The sequence below is a fragment of the Centroberyx gerrardi genome, chromosome 16 (assembly GCF_048128805.1).
Source record: "Centroberyx gerrardi isolate f3 chromosome 16, fCenGer3.hap1.cur.20231027, whole genome shotgun sequence".
NCBI classification, from domain to species: Eukaryota; Metazoa; Chordata; class Actinopteri; order Beryciformes; family Berycidae; genus Centroberyx; species Centroberyx gerrardi.
Window position 1 is genome coordinate 24,870,522 of NC_136012.1, and position 19,633 is coordinate 24,890,154.

The following is a 19,633-nucleotide window of genomic DNA, read 5'->3' on the forward strand; positions in this document are numbered from 1 at the left end:
GACGAGGGGGCCGCCGTAAATCAACCCAGGACACTTATTGGACCTGGAGGCCGCTCAGCAGAGTCCAGTTTCACTCTCCGTATCACACACACTCTCTCTCTTGGCCATTCTCACTTTCTTGCATCACATTCCCGTCTCTCTCTCTCTCCTCTCTGTTGTTCGTTCTTATAGAGGCTTTGCAGTTGCGTCAAAATTCTCCTATCAACCACAGCCGACAATCTTCTCTGTTGCAGCTCCACTTTGGGATTTAGGCTGATAAGACGGGTGTATTTGTACATAAACATCTTGCCTATAGTGCAGCTTTATCACGTTTCTCCTGTTGAAATTGTCAGTTGCTTGTGTTTATATAATCCCTCTCAGCTATATTCTTATTTATATTCTGTTTTTCTTCGCTGTATCCTATTTCTATTTGCTGCTGCAACAACCCAATTTCCCCCACGGCGATCAAAGTTTCACCTATCTTATCTCATCTGAAGTAATGAATGATTTACAGACAGAGTATGACTGACTTGTAGTATGGAGAGGAGGTGAGGGGATTTGGAGGTGGTGGGGGGGTTGTGGTGCTTTGGGGGGGGGGGATGTGACGCCTCAGTCTTGGCAATCTGACTACCTGAAGCATTGACTTTAATTGCATTCCTGGGAATTGAGACTTGTTTGGGAGGAGAGGAGATGGGAGAAGGTTAGAGGAGGAGGGGGGGGGGGGGGGGGGGGGGGCAGTTGTTGTCAGCTTGGAGCTAGAAGCTTGTTAAAATAACCTCTCTTCCTACCTGCCCCGAGTGACATCTGGTTTCCTCCACATTTTCAACCCTCACCTTCCCACTAAACCCCCCACCCACCCCCCCCACACACACACACACACCTCTCACACACACACACACACAGATCACACTCAGCCCAAATCGCTGCCGGCTCTCCCTCCTCACCTCTGCCATCAGCCCTCCAAACAGAAGCAACATTCGATACTGTAATCGCACTGTGTTGTCACGAAGAAGAAGAAGAAGAAGGGCTTAACTCTCTGCTGAAGGAAGGTGTGATGCTACTCCTCTTCTCCTCTGTTTTTTTTTTTTTTTTCCTATTTACGATCAAGCCCTGACAGGAAAAGACCTGGAGGATTTATTGCACCCTGTCACATGCACCGAGTCAAATCCAGGCCTTGCTTTTAGCCTTGTTGAAAAGCTGATGATCTATCAGGTGTTGATGCAGCCCTTCATTTCTGTTTTTTTGTTTTTTTTTATTAGGGCATAACCTTGTTTTTCCTCGAAGCCTGTGGGAGGTTTGCATTGAGTGTCACAAGAGGGATTTCATCCTGAAATCAGGGTTCCTACGCAGGTCTGGAAAAATATGGAAAATGAATTTAATCATTTTCAGGTCTCAAAGTTTTGGAAGTTGGACAAAAACTATAGGAAAGAATGGGAAAAACTATTGCTCATCTGGCTACACATTTCATATTGTACTGTACTGTCATGAATGTCTTTATGGGATATTTGTTGTTATGAAGAATAGTCTTTGGCTTTGTAGGGATATTGTCTGGATGACACTATATACTGAATGCTGACTAAAATCTAAATCTAAAGTCCATTTTTTGGGAAAGCCATATGAGTAGAAACCCTGCAAAAGACCTTTCAGTATTCCCAAACCTCTGGGATTATTCCCTCTATGGATATAGTTGCATTCCCAAAAGTTCAGCTTAGTTTTGTTCATTTAGTTTGCACAGTGAGAGAAGATAGAAGTGTAATAAAGGCAGTAATAAAAAACATAAAAGAGAAAAAATGAGAAAATGTGTAAGGCTTAAAAAATAACCATTTTCCATTAACCATTTTCCCGTAAATAAATATCAGTTTTGCTACTCTCTTTCGCTGATGATTGAATTATACCCAGATTATGAAATCTTGACCATTTGCTGTTCTGAACACCCGGTGTCTGGTGTACAAGAAGTGATGTGTCGGTTTGTTTGGAATGAACACAAGAAGAACTGAGTTAGCATGAGCAGCGATAGCCACTATGGCTGAGCAGACAAAGAAAAGCTCCGCCCACATTGTTTGATTGACAGGTGATCTCTGGGAAGTGCAGTGCAGAAACACCGCAGCAGTGACCGCTTTTCACCAAAGATGTTGCTAAAAAAAAGAGCAGGATTTCACAGATTACCACTTGAAGGACAAAACTGGAGGTTGTTGTGGAGATGCTGAACATGTCGGGGTGACGACATCTGACGTGATGCGAGTACAGCTGATCCTCCTCCCTAGAAATCCCATAATGTCGTAACATCCGTCTCCCTGGGTTTATTTTTTCCAGTCCTCTTAATAAAAGCTCAAGCTGCGGCGTCGGGCGTGCGAGCCGCGGCCGTATCGGAACATCTTTGTGTTCGGTCGCAGTTTGACCGCCCGCGACTTCCAATGGCGGCGGGTCTCTTCCCCTCCGACAGCGGAGAGAGCCGTTTGGTCCGGGCCCAGGTGTCTGAGACGCTTGGCTGGCGGCCATTCAAAACCACTGGTGCAATTGTTTTCTTAACTCTTGTTTTTTTTTTTTCACACTGGCAGCAGCAAGTCTGTTCCAACGCAGGACGTACAAATCACGCAGATCAACAGTGTGTCTTGACGTCGGTATTCCGCCCGTGACGCTCAGCATTCCCCTTTCCTCGATTACTAAGCGCCTCCGCTGTTCCCTGCGAACCGAGTAAACATGTTAACGTGTTACTTGATGAAGCTTTGGGTTATCAGATGCTTGTTTGCAACAGTTTAAAGGACACAAGAATAGTTTTGGGATGATGATTAGGTTTTGTACAGACACAGACACACGCTGGATTTGTGGGAGCTTGTTTGCAACAATTAAAGGATATAAAAACAGAGTTGGGTCACCATTAAGGCTGTGTATAATGACATACACACACACACACACACTAACACACCACAGACAGACACACACACACGCACACACACAGCAAAACCACCCTCACAGGAAGACAAATGGTTTCCTCTTAACACCTGTTGTGGTTGTGGCTGTTCCTCCTCTGGCTCCGCGCGCCGTCTCTCTGATTTATGACCTGGTATTTGTTGTTGCAAAGATTTTTATCACCAAGGACACCGGGCGCAAAAAAATGCATCAACAAACCTTGCTGTTTGAATAACAGTGACATTAAACAATGTATGAGGCAAGACACTGATATATGCCATCGACCCAGGGGTCTCAAAGACGTTTAGAAAGAATGATCGGTAAAGTCTCGTCAAATCAACATGTCGGCCTGTCTTGGCAGCGATTTTCCAAAATATGGTTTAACCTCTTCTCTTGTATGTGTGTGTTTTTTTATTTTCTGTGTGGCTGACCACAGATGCGGTCATGCTGCCACTCAGACAAACATAGTCGACATGGAAAACAAGTCAACAAAGCCTGGGAGGAAGAGCCGTTCACACCTCTGTGAAGCTGTGAAACACCTCGGCTGCCTCCCTCTCCAGGAAGCCTTTTGCCTCTTGTCCCGCTGTCATTGTAAATAAGAAGCCGTTCTTAATTAACGCCCCAGGTTAAATAAAGGTTAAAACAAAACATTTCTCTCTCTCCACTCCAGCAGGCGGGCTGTCGTGGGAGCGAAAGGCCAGCGATCGCTGGGGAGGGAAATGGCTCCAGTCTGCCCTCATTTTACGTTTTTATATATAAAAAGCCTACGCTGTGGTTTATGTCCAAGTACACGGCGAGCACAAATTGAATTTTTCCTGGGAAATATGAGCCACTCGAGTGTACCCGTCGTAGTGTTTCCTTTGGCAGGGCGAGGAGGCAAAATGCGGGTAGCAAGAGCAAAAAGACAGAAAAGAGAAATGGAACAAGAAAGGGGGAGGGGGGGGGTGAAAAGGTGGGAAAAGACAGAGAGAGAGAGAGAAGGAAGGATGGAGAGAGAGAGGTGGATGCCAAATGGTGGAGGGAGAGGAGAAAGGAAGTGCACTAGTACAACGACATGAGAGCCACCAATAAATTATCCAAAAAAAAAAAGAAAACGACAGCAGCTTTTGGCCTCCTGTACAGTCTCAGCCCAAGAAAAAAGAGCTGGCGGAAAACACACACACACACACATACACACACACACACACAGATGCATAGAGACAAAGACACACGTTAGCCGAGTTTCAATCCCATAAAAGTATTTTTATGGGAATTATTATGTATCGAATTAGAAAGGCTGAATGGAAATGGCAAAATTCGATAAAAATTCCCTAACTCAAACTCGCACAATAAAGTTTTTTATGCTCGCTTGACGGGGGATTTTTTTTGTTAATAAAATAAATTATGTAGTAAATAGCGACTGAAGTGCATTTGTCCAATAAATAATGACATAGGTTTGGTATGAGCGGCCCGAAGAATGGTTCAGTCTCATTGCACAACAGTTCAAAAGCTTTTGACGCTCTGAAGTGTGAAATATCTGAAACATCCACCACGACCTCCCAGAGACGCTGCAGACGCTGCCATGGTTGTATTGCTTCATTAAAACATCACCAAGTGCATCTCTTTGTTTTCGTCTTCTGATGAAAGTATGAAATATGGCCAGCATTAGCATGACAGTGAAGAACAATAACAACTTGCGCAATACTAATTCCTGAAAGACTTTCCATTTTTCTGGGTCACTTCTGATGCTCAGGAAGCCTGTTTATTCACTTCAGCACTGCAAAAGATCTCCATCTTAACAAGTCATTCAGCCAATTCATTCATTCAGTCATAAAATTGTAATTTTCTTAAAATAAGTGAAAAAAAATCTGCCAATAGGGTTAGATTCCAATGCAAATCAACTTGTTTCAAGAATTTTGTAGACTCAAGTGTCATTTTCTTGATAGTAGTGCAGTGATCTGCCTTTTTCAAGATACTGACACTCATTTCTAGAAAATGAAAGTGAATATGCATTGGAAACAAGTGGAGTTATCTCACCTCATTGGCAGAATTTTTCTCTTGGTTTAACAAAAATAAGATTTGCAGGCTGAATATGCGACTAAATGACTTGTTAAGATGGACGTTTTTTGCAGTGAACCCAGCTGATGGAAACACACCTAATTCACATGTAAATCTTTGCAGCATTTCAACAGTTTGCTTATTGACAGTTGGATGGAAACAGAACCACACACACATACACACACACACACACACATACACACACACACATCCTTCCAACAGCAAAGAACCTGTAAAGAAACTAATTTCCAGGACAGGCCTCTCCCTGCCCCGGCCTTAGGGTCTCTGAGTTGGATGGAGGTGTGCCAGACCCCCCTCCCCCCCTACACACACACACACACACACACACACACACACCACCAGGACTGGAGGTCTATAGTTAACAGCCTTCTTTGTTAAACAACACAGCTAAACAGGAAGAGAAGCTGCTTTTTTCCACACCTCAAAAACGACCAGGATTCACACGCCACCTTTTGTCTCTCACCGCCGCTTCCCTCTGCAACTTCACTGCCGTCCCAACAACTTTAATCCTGTATTGAGCCTTAAAATTACCACGTGTTTTGTTCAAAGTTAAAAACTCTGCTGAATTGGGGTGAGACAGTTTCACTTATTTTCAATGCAGTTTCACTTGTTTAAGGGAAAATGTGCACTGACACTGTCTTGAAAAAAAAGATTCAGTGGGAGATTATGATGAAGGAAATGTCACTTGACTCTTGACATTTTTCAGATAAGTTGATTTGCATTGGAAACAAGTGTAATTATCTCAGGTTTTATTTCCACGCTTTGTAAAGAAAAATAAGACCCAGTAGTGGATTAAATGACTTTTAAAGATAGATATTTATTCCATTGTTTGCTGTAATGATGAAACTCAACAAGGGGCGGTGTGGGGATTTCCTCCCGCCTCCAGGTTTGATTCTGGATTTGGATTGGGTTTAACTTGAATTGTAACAGTTGGTGATTTGCTTTGGATGTTGTGCATTTCGATGTGTGTGTGTGTATGTGCATGCATGTCGAATGTGCGTGAACACTCATTGCGTGTTTGCATGTTTTGCTTATGAAAGGTAGAGCAGACAGGAAAAATAAAACTTCAGTGGAGCACATCACACAGGTGGAACATTACCTACCTTGACATTCACACACACACACACATATATCACACACGAATACAGAGCAGCACACTAACTGCACAAACACATCACACACACTCTCACACACACACACACACACACACACAGAGCCAAGTCTCCGGGTCACTCCAGTGTGGGTGTGTTTGGTAAATATGCCATCCTGCCTTCCCAGGTCCAGGGAGAATGTGGAGCTTTCATTCGTCTGATTAAGGGGCGAGGACAAATATGCCCTTAAAAGCGAGGCCCTGCGCACACACACACACACACACACACACAAACCCCTTCCCACACACACACACACATGCCCTTAACACTCTGCAGCCCCGACGCAGGTGCTATCCCACATGGGTCTTTCCAAAACACAAGGTGGGTGAGGGCCTGAGACACCCATCGATTGAGACGATACCCTCAACTATCTGACAACTAAAGATGTAAGCTACATGTCGGCTTTCCCCTGTTCCGTGATTCACTTTGTTTGCGAGTCATGCGGAGCGGGACAGTCCCCCACCCACCCACCGACCCACCCACCTCCCCTTATCCACCCACCTCCTTTGCAGTGTACCTGCGTGGGACACTTTCCCCCCCGGGGCTTGAGGCCTTCCCTCGGCCTCCCGGGCCTCGAGCCGTTAGTGTCGCAGCATCAGACCCTGCACACAGCAGCAGCCTTCATACACCGTCGGTCGCAGATTTCGGAGTTTTAGTTCTGCAAACATTTCTCGGAGGCAGAAATAATCTCATCGGGGGTTGAGTTCGATCTCAGCGGGCGGAGCCAAAGAAGACGACAACACGCCTTAACAGTGATCTCATTTCAGTCTTCCACTGTCAGAGGTTATTATAGAGCTTTTCCACAAACATGGCTGATGTGAGAGTATAGATCGGTTCTCACCATCGCCTCTCGCCTCCGACTCTGTCTGTGATCGCTTATTTTGTGTTTCGGTATAGCGTATAACACAATACAGGTGTTGTCACTGACATATCTTTCTGTTTCTGTTGTCAGACGACTGCACCGCTGTAAAAAAGTGATTTGATCGAGGGTCACAAAATGCTAACAGCCCAGAAATTACCGTTAGCCAGTTAGCATTTTGTGACCCTCGATCAAATCACTGTTGTAGAATTTTAATGAGATTGTCTCACATTCAGACAATATCTTTTTGGGTTATTTGATTTACGTAAAAGCGTGATTTTAAAGGTCTTAGTAAGCTACGGATAGCAGCGTGAGATCCCGACTTTAAATTGGTAAAAAGCTCTTTTGTTTAGCAGGTGCTTCTGTTTTGCACATAGTGTAGTGTAGTCATTTTAGATGTTTTTTCTACTTTAGCGGACAAGAGTTCCTCTAGGCTGGAGTGTCATGTGCAGTCTTCCTTCTTCCTCCATTATCTCTGCTGTAGCACATGGTGAGGAAAAGGCCACGCGATCCCGCTTTCATCATCAACCCAGTGTTTTCAATGGAATCTGAATTCCTCTGCTGAGAGGTGCTGCATACTCTCTCTCTCTCTCACACACACACACACACACACACACACACACACACACGCACATACCCTGCTCTCTTTGCTATTTATGATCATGTGCCATGTTTCCGTTCTCCCCCTTTTCCCCATGTGACCCTCCTCCCCCCCATGCTTAACCCCTCTCTCTCTCTCTCTCTCTCTCTCTCTCTCTCTCTCTCTCTCTCTCTCTCTCTCTCTCTCCCTCTCTCTCTCTCTCTTCCCTCTGCCTTGTAATCTTAAATAGGTTTCACATGGAGCTGTGGTCAGGCCTTGTTTCTCTTGGCGGAGGCCTGTCACTGCAGACACTTCCTCTTTGCCTTTTTGGAGGATGAAACGTTTTATTTCTGGTTGAGACTTTGGGCTCTGCACCCCCGACGTCGTTTGATTTATATATTATTTAATTTCCTCTCGCAAAATTGGATGCAGCGTGGCCTCCTTTTTTTTTTTTTTTTTTTTTTTTAGTTTTCCAGTGAGCGCTTGGGGTGGTGGTGATGGGGGGTAAAGGGGGGGGTAAAGGGGGGGGTAAAGGGGGGGTGGGGGGTAAAGGGGGGACTCGGGGGGGGAGTCAATATTTTGCCGTTTGCTTAAGAGCTCCTCTTAGAGCCAATATCATCACCGGCACTAGATGTCAGCTTGATTATAAGGAGGCCCCCCAGGCAAGGAAGTGCGAGGTGTGAGGTGTGTGTGTGTGTGTGTGTGTGTGTGTTGTAAGGGTGTCCAACTTTTATGTGTGTGTGGGTTTGCGCACTATGCATGTGTGCGTGCGTATATTTGGAAAATGAGTGTTTGTTAAGCAAGCATGCTTGTGTGTGTTTGCCGTGTGTAAGATTGCCTCATGTAAGACTGTGCATGTTTGCATACATGTATGTGTACGTGTGTGTGAGTGTTTATGTGCATGTGTATGTACCTGTGTGCGGTTATGTGTGTGTGCAGCGTGTTTTTTGTGCTTGTATACCGTTTTATGTATGTGTCCCTGCAAGTGCTATGTGTGTGTGTGTGTGTGTGTGTGTGTGAATACCTGTGCACTGCATTACGTATGTGGCCATACTAGTACAGTCTGTTTAGAGTGTGTGAGCAAATGTGTGTGTGTATGTGTGTGTGCATGTCGGTGCACTGCAATATATGTGCGTAGGGCTTGTGTGCCGGCGTAATGTGGAGTGCTGTGTGTGTGTGTGTGTGTGTGTGTGTGTGTCAATCGGGGGGGTTGAGGTCGGGGCTCGCTCCTGTAAATGTGGCCGTTTGTGTGTGAGGGAGGGGGGTGGGGGGGTGGCGGGGATGGGGGGGGGGGGGGACTGGATGTAGCCCGCTGTAGACACAAGGCTGGATTGATAGTAAACACACACTCCGGGCCTAGTGGATCTGCAGCCTGTAGCCCGGCTAACAAGCCCTTCATTAAGGCCGTCTGATACACTCACTGAGCGCCTTTGTTGAAGTAGGAAGCGAAAAGCACACCAGACAGATTTGACCTGAGAACGTTGGTATGCGCTGCCAGCAGTCGCGAGCTTTCCCCCCCCCCTCCGCCCCTCGAGGAGGGGTTATTTTGGTCGCTCTGAACAGGTTGTCTCATGGCACGCGCCCCTCTTACCTCCTCTGGGGAAATACCGGGGGGAAAAATATAGATTTGCATAATTATTTCGCTGTTAACGTTCGGAGTGTCAACGCGCGCCTTTGTGTTTTCGTACTTTGAGTGTGCATGCTTTCATTTGAGTGCGTGTGCACAGTATGTGTGTGTGTGAGTGTGTGTGTGTGTGTGTGTGTGTGTGTGTGCACTGTATGTGTGTGTGCTTGCATTTCTTTTGGTTTGTTTGAAAGTGACAAAGGCAGCTGGTTGTTTTTCCATCACAAGTCTTCAAAGAGAATAGCAGTGTGACAAAATGCATGTGATAGAACACACACACACACACACACACATACACACACATACACACACACAGGCATGCATACATGAACATACAGAAGACAGCAGTGGGAAGCAAGTATGCGTGAGGTTATATGAATATAAATCACTTTATTCATCAGATACAATAAACTACCCAGGAATTTGTGTTGGTGACGTTGGTGCAGAGACGTTCTGACATCTCACAGCAGAGTTTCACAGCACACACACGGTTTGACACACGTGGTACAAGGTGTGTAGTTTTCTTTACAACACACATCTACACACCTGGACCTTTCTGTACACATGTACCTCTCTGTAGCCTTGCTAATGTGAATACAAGCACATATTGTTTTTGCTCCTGTATTTGTTATATATCTCATGTATATTGCTATTTTCATATTTTCATACTGCACATATTTCATTCTTTTGGTATATTCTCACATTGTAAATATTTTTCAGTCATTTTTCTTAGCCTCAGTAAGTTCGACTGCTACTACTGCAGCTATTTTGCACCCCTTCTTAATGCTGTGACCCATACCACTTCATACTTTCATTCATACATTTCTTCTTAACATGTTCTAGCACTGAAATTGTTGGTTGTGTTTATATAACCCTCATTTTACTATGATCTTATTTTTTAGATTCTATTTTTCTTTGCTGTATCCTATTACTGCTGCTTTGCTTTGCTGCTACATCGGCCTAATTTCCTCTTGAGGATCATTCAAGTTTCATTTTATCTTATCTTTTATCTTACAAGGACAACAGAGCTGTATAGTATACAGCTGTATAGTAGACTATACATGTCACTCTACATATATACATCCAGCATTGTAGCCGTGTGCATTCGAGCAGCATGATGTAGGGTGTAGTCGTAGCTATAGAGGGAAGTGCAGTGTAGTGACCAGTAGAGCATAAAGGCTGCTGTTGTGTCCAGGGCTTCATGTTGTGGCACCCTAATGGCTGGGAGCACGGGAGGCGAGCGAAGGCCTGCAGCCCCGGGGAAAACTAGCCGCGCACGTGCCGGTCCTCATGTCATAACCCCGTTAACATGGCTGGACTGCCCCGAAACCTTCCTCACAGCAGAACAGGCTCTCTCTCACTCTCGCTCCAGCTCTCTGGTGGTGTTGTCACGATATACCAGGAGTTTGACTTTGATATCAGTACGAAGTTTAACATCTAAAAATGTGATGCTGCTACGACAGGAAGAAAAGAAAAGTCAGAGAACAACCACTTCAACATCGGTATCAGTTACTTAAATAACTTCATATTCTGCAATGAGAACAAATTATAAAAATAAATATATCAAGAGCTTGAATAAAACTGCAATAATGTCATAAATATCACTGACATGCTTTGCTAAGTTACTACTTACTAACTTACTACTGTTAATTGTGACTGTTTTGTCGCTGCTTTTCCTCAGGAGTTTTTTTATGTTGGTTTGACGTCCGTCTTTCTCGGCTCTGTATGTGAAAAAGTTCCATATTTGGCTCCTGGCACCAGTTTATAATGTTGATAATGCTTTATTTAGCACTTTTCGAAGTGCTTCACACAAACGGATCAAAACAAAATGTGATAAAAGCAACGTGAAGATAAAACATAAAACCATAGTCACACCAAGTTCATCGGGTAAAATGTCAGATAAAACAAGTTTACATTAAAATAAACAACTAAAATACAAATACAAGAGAGTAGAGTGATTATAAACGATAAAAATACGTTTTGAGGAGTGTTTTAGACAACCAGTTTAGTTGGACTGGGATCCAGTTCAAGACATGGTGGACTGGTTGATGCTGTTGAATGTTTTCAGCTGTTCGGCTGCTGCGGTCCGCCGTCAAGAGCCAGACTGACGCTCTGTCTATTCCATTCCTCCTCCTCCTTGTTCTTCTTCTTCTTCTACTTTGAACTATTTCCATCCGCATGTTTACGCCCTCTGATGGTGACGCTGGAATTTCAGCCTGCAGAACACATTTGGTGAAAGTATCGAACGTTTCTAAAATTCAACATCGAAATTTTGGTTACCGTGACAACGCTACTCTGGCTAGTCCTGTCTGATCCTCTGTTTTTGCAAGCCTAGGCCACTCGCAGATCAACAGCAGGTCCAAATGACTTTTCCTGCCCCTATGAAATGACCAGCGGAGAGCAGAGCTAAACATGACTGCCAACCTCCAGAAAACGTATCATTACCCCCCTACACCCCCCCACCCTCACCCCCCCCCACCCCCACCCCCCACCCCATTTGCATCTTATGGTCAGCATTTCTGATGAGGAATGGTAAATCGGCTGCCTGATCTTTTCTTCAGTTTGAGCTGTCCTTATGTTGTGTGTGTGCATGTGTTTTTGCATGCATTTGAGTGTGTGTGTGTGTGTGTTTATGTGTGTGTGTATGTATGTGTGTGTGTGAGAGACATAGCATCCATCGCAGAGGGGTTTGGGAACCACCAGGGGAAACTCGTCGTGAGCGGAATGTGTGGAAACAAGGATGTGGTGGGCGCTCCATCAGGCCAATTGTGTATCTATCACTTTTCCAGCGACCCATTAAAAAGCTCTGCGGTTTGAGCAGCTCTGCTGACATCTTATTAAGGTGGAATGACTGACACAGGGATTCCGGACATTTCCGCTGGTGGTGGTGATGGGAGGGGAGTGGAGGGAGGGGGGGGGGGGGGGGGGGGGTCTGCTTTCAAACTCAATACAGAGCCTTCAGCTTCTGGTCTGCACACGCCGGCAGCAACATGTGTGAAGGCATCAAAGAGGGGCAGTGGTCGCCTAGATCAGTGATTCTCAACCTTTTTCATATCAAGGACCCTAATTTAGTCCACATTAGGACCACGGACCCCCGTTTGATGAGATTTGGTATCTTGCACCCAAATTTGAGAATATTTTTATTGTTAGATATGATTTTGTCCAGAATTCCAGGACTATCTGCAGTAGGTTGAGAGATAACAGTGAATCTATGATCAAAATAGTCATTCTTCTACATTCTCTAATTGCGTTAACTTCTTGCAAATGAGGTAATGGTGATGTTTAACAATTCATCAATTTGCTGGGGCCCCCCTGGAACCCCCTCAAGGACCCCTGGTGGTGCCCGGACCCCACGTTGTGAACCACTGGCCTAGAAGGTAGAGAAGTGAGGTGATAACTGGAAGGTTGCCGGTTCAATCCCTGCACTACCAGTAAGGTGCCTTTGAGCATTTGACCCCCAGCTGACTGGTCGTACTGGGCAGCTGAATGTGCGTACCTGGATAAATGAGAAGCAGGGTGTCGCTGAGAAGCTGTACGCTCAGCAAACCTCCATTGGATAAATATTTTTTATTTAGAAGTTTGTTTCAGAAGTGAGTATTCAAACCTGAACCGGTCACGGAGGAAAAGTCTGCTGTATAATCGTTATCTTTTACCGTTTTTGCTCGGTCATCAAAACTCAACATCGGGCCTGACTGTTCGGTCATCTTAAATCAGCAGTTTTTAATCGGCCTCCAAACTGAGAAGCTCTTGACGATTTTTTTATTTTTTCTTCTTCTTTTCGTTTGCTTTTGCCTCTCCGCCTGGCTGCGTGCCACCGCCAGGAACTCCGGGCTCGCCCACATCACCAGCAAGCAGCCGCTGCAATGCATCAGCTTAGCCCCCTCCATATATTTAAGTGATCGCTGACATAATTTATGAAGGGAATGAAAAATAAAGTCTGCATCGCAATAAAATAATAAAAAAATAAAAAAAAAAGATCCATAATTTATTCGGGCTGCCACAAGTCAGCACTCCCCCCCCAACATCCCCCCACATTTAATTTCTGTGCATTTGCAGTTTCTTCTTCTCCTCCTCTTTTTCCCTCTTGGGAGAGCAGGGGGCCCAGCTTCAGGGGGTGGTGGGTGGGTTTTTTGGGGGTGTCGAGGTGGTGCGGGTGGGTGGGTGTGGGGGGGGGGGTCAGTAGTGGACTGTTGGCTCCGCTCTAGGAATGCCTTCACGTTTACAAACAAACTGGCTCTTTCGCTCGCCCTGTTTGCCTTTGTGGCTTTTTTTTCAAGGCGCGTACGGGCAAACACGCAGCGGGAAACACTGGCTTGTTGATCGCCTTCACAGACCGGCTCATAAACCCGGGCCAGGATGAATGCGGGGGCCTGTGTGCGCGCCCGCTTGTGTACTTCAGAGCAGCTCCGGACATTTTTTTTTTTTTTTTTTTTTTCCTCTTTTTTAATAAACCCGAGGGGTGTTGTGGAAGTAAACAGCCAAATAATTATTAATCGTTGAATCATGAGATTGAGACGCAAGCCGGCTAACGTGTCCCGTATGTCAAAGTTTCAACATAAATAAGAAATTACAGTTTGATTGTGCTGCAACGTTTTTGTCTGTTCCTGTTTATGGATGTTGCTTGGAAACAACACTAAATCACATTGTTCAACATGTGGCATCTCTCTCTCTCTCTCTCTCTCTTTCTCTCTCCCTCTCTCTCCCTCTCTCTCTCCACTTGTAAACAGGGAGCCCGGGTACACGGCCTCATTGTTTCGCATCATTATTACTGACAGGCCTAAATGACTTGAATGATGGGAAACCCTCATAGAAAATTAGCCCGGGCCTGTGTGTTTACTCTGCCTAAATCATGTTGTTCATTGGCTTGAAACAGAAGAAGAAGAAGGGGGAAAAAGGCCTCACATCCTGACATCTGCAAAGCACCTGTCCGCAGCCGTGCTCGCGAGCTTGACCGGAGCGCGTTCACACAGCCGTCTCCCCTCATTTTACTCACTGGTCCTGAAAAATGCCATGACTGTCATCTGTTTCCACACTTGACAACCTCCGCAGCTTTGTTTTCCTCACTCCACTAAAACTAGGCCTAAGCACTGTGTCTGTCCGGAGGCATCAGATATGAACTTCTGTTATTTGAAATCTTCTGTGCTTTTCGGTATTCTCCTAAAACTTTGTCTATGCCTGTTTTCTGTACGTTTACAGTATAACTTTGAAGGCTTTCACTTTAAAATGAGATGTCCACCATTTGTGAAAAATGGCACCTACTCTGACAAAATGATTGCTAAAACAAAATTAAAACAAATGATGGTCATTTTTGAAGGGCTTCAGTCCTTGGTTCCAAATTGATAACACTTGTATAGAGCGGGTCCACAATATTATACAGATATTGAATGATGGGTAATGACTTTCTGCCAAAATGGTTTTGGAATAGAACGCTTCGATTCATCCACCCGAAACTGGCAATAGTATTCTACATACTTTTGAAATATCAACTTCAATCATGAAAAAAGTGTTTGTTTTTTACTTTTGGTCAACTTTGCACTTGCAGTACAGTAACTATGAACATGTGTGGTTCACAGACATGGTTGAAAGAAGACCGGGGCTAATCAGCCTTCATAAATATCCAGTGTTGAGATTCCTACATTGTTGACACTGAGAACCTGAGCAGTGCCATAATATCATAGGATTGTCAAAGCTCAAATATGTAACTTTTCACCAGCAAAGCCAGCCCTCCTCGCCGTCCATTAGCACAGTTCACACCCCAACACTTACCACAATTACCACTAGCTTTCTACGTAGAAAACCTAGCAGACTGCTAGCATCCTTCCTGTCTAACAGTATACTTCACTGTACTTTCGTTTCCTGCTGCTTCCCTCCACTGTTGGTGTTGCTCTGACTTCCCTGCACTGTGGCTGCTAGATTCACGTCAGTCCATCTCACTGCTGGCCACACCCACAGCAAACGGTAACACCCCAAAATGTCCCCAACATTATTGAAAAGCCAATTTTAGACAAACACACAGCATCACAAACAGACTGATGATATATTTATAAAAGTAGTAAATTGCAGCTTTAAGCTCAGGCCTATAGAGCACAGAATCACATCAGAATCACTTTAATCACCAAGTACAGTAAATGCGTCTTGACACTGTTGCACAGAGATATTGATACTGACATGCTGACACATGGTACAAGGACAACATGACCTCATATCCAGTAAAGAGGGACAGTGAAAGAACAGTAGTAGACAATATATATCACTCTACATGAGTATTCAGTATCAGCTTGTGCATTTAAGCAGTGTGGCTTTCAGTACAGCTGTACAACTGTAAAAGGAAGTGCAGTCAGTGACCAGTTGTGCATCAGTCCAGTGAACAGTATCAGTGGACCGATATCACTCTACATCTATACATTCAACGTTCAGTATTCTGCTGCATCACAGGACTGCATATCTCATCAGCGTCCAGCCAAACATTATCAGTGGCTGTATGGACGGCTAGTTGGAGGCGGTTGTGTAAGCCGCCCTCCCCGCGTCCACAGAGAGCGACGCATGCCTCAGAACAAAGCAGGGCTTCTAGAAAGGGAGGAGGGTGGCACTGCTGGGAAAGGTGCCTGGCCTTCATCAGCCATCACCACGGATTCGGAAGTGAGTCACTCCCCTGGCGTGTGCAGAATTTCTCCCAAAGGTCACCCACGCCGACTGCAGCGCTCGGCCGTGTCACCCGTTGCATAATTCCACCACCGCTGTAGAAAAGAGGCAGCGGGAGAGCTACTGCGTTTACATTTTAGGCATGGCAGATTGTAGGTTTAGCTATTCAAACATTTCTCAGAGGCAGAGCTGCTCTGGAGGCAGAAATAATCTCATTGGTTGAGTTAAACCTCAGTGGGCGGAGCCAAAGAGCCACAGTTGTTCAGGCTACATAACATTGGACTGAAGCCCAGTGAAAAAGACAAGAGGTAAGAGAGGAGGAAGCTAATGTTATGAAGCCTAGCGCTCTGTTAACTGAAAAAATGCAATCTAGCCATATTGCTATCTAGGTTAGCTAGTTAGCCTAGCTGACCTTCCAAGTTCAAACTAGCCATACTAACCTATAGCTATCTAGGTAAGCTAGTTAGCTAGCTGCTGACCTTCAACATCATCAATACCATGGTCATGAATGAGTGAAAAAAATAAGTCATTGCCGTTTATATGTTTTATTTAGATTTTGACCAGAGTTCCTTCTTTGCCATTTTAGTTTTCCAATTAGCTCCAAAAAACTGTGGTTCTTTGGCTCCGCCCACTGAGGTTTATCTCAACCAGTAATATTATTTCTGCCTCCAGAGCAGCTCAGCCTCTGAGAAATGTTTGTATAACTCAACTCCAATCAGAGCGGCTTACCAGGACTTCCTTTGGTTATTTGTGACACAGTCAGCTCCTTCCAACCCATAAACGTCCTGCTGTTTTTTTTAATACAGGAGAAACGGGGATGTTTTTTAAGACTTCCCTCAAACCATGTTGCACTTATTATTTTAACCTGATGCAGCTGAAAATAATTCATCAACATTCACATTTTACACTTCAGTCATTTAGCCGATGCTCTTATCCAGAACAACTTGCAGTGAGTGCAGCAGTCCTCTCCCATATCTCCCTCCTCTAAAATTCTCTTATCTTGAAGTGAAACATCCCTTCTGCCTCTCTCTCTCTCTCTCCTTAGCTCTTATTTATCTTATTCCTGTTCCTGTCACTTCTCTCTTACAGCATTATTCCAGGGTCACAGGAATATTATCAGGGTATTACGGCTCCGACCTTTGCGCTTCTTCCTGTCGGTTGCTTGTAATATTAGTCATCTAAGATTATTCTTCTGCTGCACTCACTGTAAATCCTCTGGTTATGAGCATCAATCAGCCTAAAATGTAAAAATAAAATGTAGAATGAGTTTGCAAGTGTCAAAGCCATAGCATCCAGAATAAATTAATAGATGTACCAAAGTTAGATCAAGTTATGCAGAAACTTTTGTTCGGACTGTGGATACTATGCTTGTCTGACTACATTGTTAATCGTGCAGTTTGATTCAAAATGTAATCCATGGATCAATATATATATTACATTGCATTACATGTTACCAGTTCAACTATTGGATGTAATCTTGAATCACTAAATGTACTGTACAATAGGAGAGCTACGTCTAAACTTGAGAGTATCCTGGACTACACAGATCAGCCACTTCACAGTGTCACTGCACTGATTCAACACAGAAGCTGTTTAATTAGTAGGTTTATGCTTCCCAAAATGTCTGCAGAGAGGCTCAAACGTTCATTTGTTCCCAGTGTGATGAAACTGTGGGATGATCATAATAGATTTGTGCCTGTCCTGTCTGCTTAGTATAGACATGGATGGTTGTGCAGATGTATGCGTGCTGTTTTGGTCTGTGTTTGCCTTGTTTGTGTTTATTTGTGATAAAGACGATTCCCAGAGTGAGATTAATCCAGTGCTTCTACATCACCATAACGCATCTACCCTCAAAAGTCTCTCCGGCTGTCATCGTTGAAGTCGATCAGCCTCCAACTGTGGCTGCCCACATGGTTGAGTGGTAGTGAGTGGACGGGCCGCTGCGCCTGACAGCTGAATATCTGTGTCTGTTTCCTGTCCCAGATAACCGCAGTATGCAGAGAGGCTGCCCTCCTGGCCCTGCAGGAGGACATCAAAGCTCAGCGCATCGCGGCCAGACACTTTGAAAGAGCGCTGGACGCTGTGAAGCCTCGGGTCCCGGACTCTCTCATCCAGTCGTATATCAACTATCAGCAGCAACGCAGCGGCCTCTGCTTCTTCTGACCACTCTGCTACGGACAAATTCAGAAAATGTTCCACCTTTTTATCGTTCTAAAGATAGTATCATTTTAAGAATACAGTTTTTGGAACTGCCCAGGTTCCTATGATGAGGAACTGACACCAGCCACCAGACAAACCCTGGTAATGTTTGGTTTTGGCGGTTGGTTACGTTTCTCTAGTCTACTAGCCACTGTCACAGGTTAACCAACCATTGTTTCAATATTGCATTTGATGGCTGATAGAAGAACAAAAATGGTTATGAATTTATTAGTCCACAAGCCACAGTGCCAGGCAGATGAAAAAGTTTCCCCTCCCTGCTTGTTGAAATATTGGCTGTGTTCATGTGTTTCAGAAGGACGGTTTATTTTGATAGCTCAGCAGGCCGCTAAATCATTTTGTATTTTGTGGTTCTGGAATATGAGCTGAAATGTCATGTTTGTTTATATAAAATATGAATCATAATAATGTAATAAAGGCATTATTTATTCATATTCAGAAACTAACATAAATGCGTAGAATAACACAAGAAAGAAATAATTGACTATGAATCTTTGGATTGGCTTGTGAATACTAATTTAAATCAGAATAGGCCAATGCATGGGAAGCCTCTGTAAATACACATTAACATCCAGACAAAACCAGTAGTTCCCAGCAACAAAAAATGCCCAAAGCACTCTGTCTCATTACAAAAATTAAATTGCTGGTTTTGACTGGATTTTGATGTATATTATTTACAGACTTCTCATGCATTGGCTTGTTTCGGCTCAGCTGTTCCCTACATCCAAACAGCATCTGTCCATTCTACACTGATGCAGCATTTTTCCCCTTCTGTTTTGTCTGCTAAGTTTAAATGTTTGGACTAAATATGTCTCTTCAGTAAAAAATCTTGACTTTTCTGTTTGGGACTGTAAATAGTTTCATATTATTAGACCACAGCCTCTCATTTGATAAGACTGCACCCCATGAACCTCGCTATTTTTGTTATTAAATATGACTTGGTACAGAATTATATAACTGACTATACTGTAGGTGGGGAGAGTGAAACCTCTGATCAGAATAGCCAAGCTTCTATTTTATCTCACTAACTTCCAGAGAATTGGATAATAGTGAAATGAAACTATTCCTAATCTTTCTGGGGACCCCCTGGATCCTCTTCAAGGACCCCTGGAGGTTCCCGGACCCCACTTTGGGAAGCACTGGTTTATGTCCACGGGGAGAAAAACAACCACGGCTGGTATATTCATCACATCCATCCATGGAAAATCAGCTAATTGCTGTAATCGTGAGATTTCCGTCCGCGCTTCCGACCACTAAGAGCAGGGATCCAGGCGGCCATCTGTCGGTCTACCAGGATCCGCTTTATCACCAAGACTTCAGCTCCACTAACTGCATTTTACCTCCAGCCTACAACATCTTAGGCGTTATTGCACCGCCGAGTCACTTTAACAGTCCGTTAACTCTGCTAGGATTTTCTCTGCTTCTTTTTCAGGCATTTGCTGACCCGAAATGGCACTGAGGGTCATTCATCTATTGATTTTTCCATTTGAATAGGATAAATTGACTTTGTATTGAACTTCCTTTTCTCATGGATCCGGATGTAGCGCATCCGCGACACCAATCAAACCAGACAGTCAGGAACAGAGAGGAGGAGGGAGGCTGGGGGAGGGGGG

The 19,633-nt window shown here is 44.4% G+C and overlaps 1 protein-coding gene across 1 annotated transcript in view; it reads left to right on the top strand.

Annotated features, from left to right (window-relative positions):
- The window catches only part of afg2a (AAA ATPase AFG2A), a 116,689-nt gene extending 98,004 nt beyond the window's left edge, over nt 1-18,685 (top strand). Inside the window, exon 17 of the mRNA XM_078289188.1 lies at nt 17,787-18,685. Coding sequence (XP_078145314.1) covers nt 17,787-17,966 — 180 coding nt within the window. The 3' untranslated portion in view covers nt 17,967-18,685. The remainder of the gene's footprint in view (nt 1-17,786) is intronic.
- The last annotated feature ends 948 nt before the right edge of the window (nt 18,686-19,633 follow it).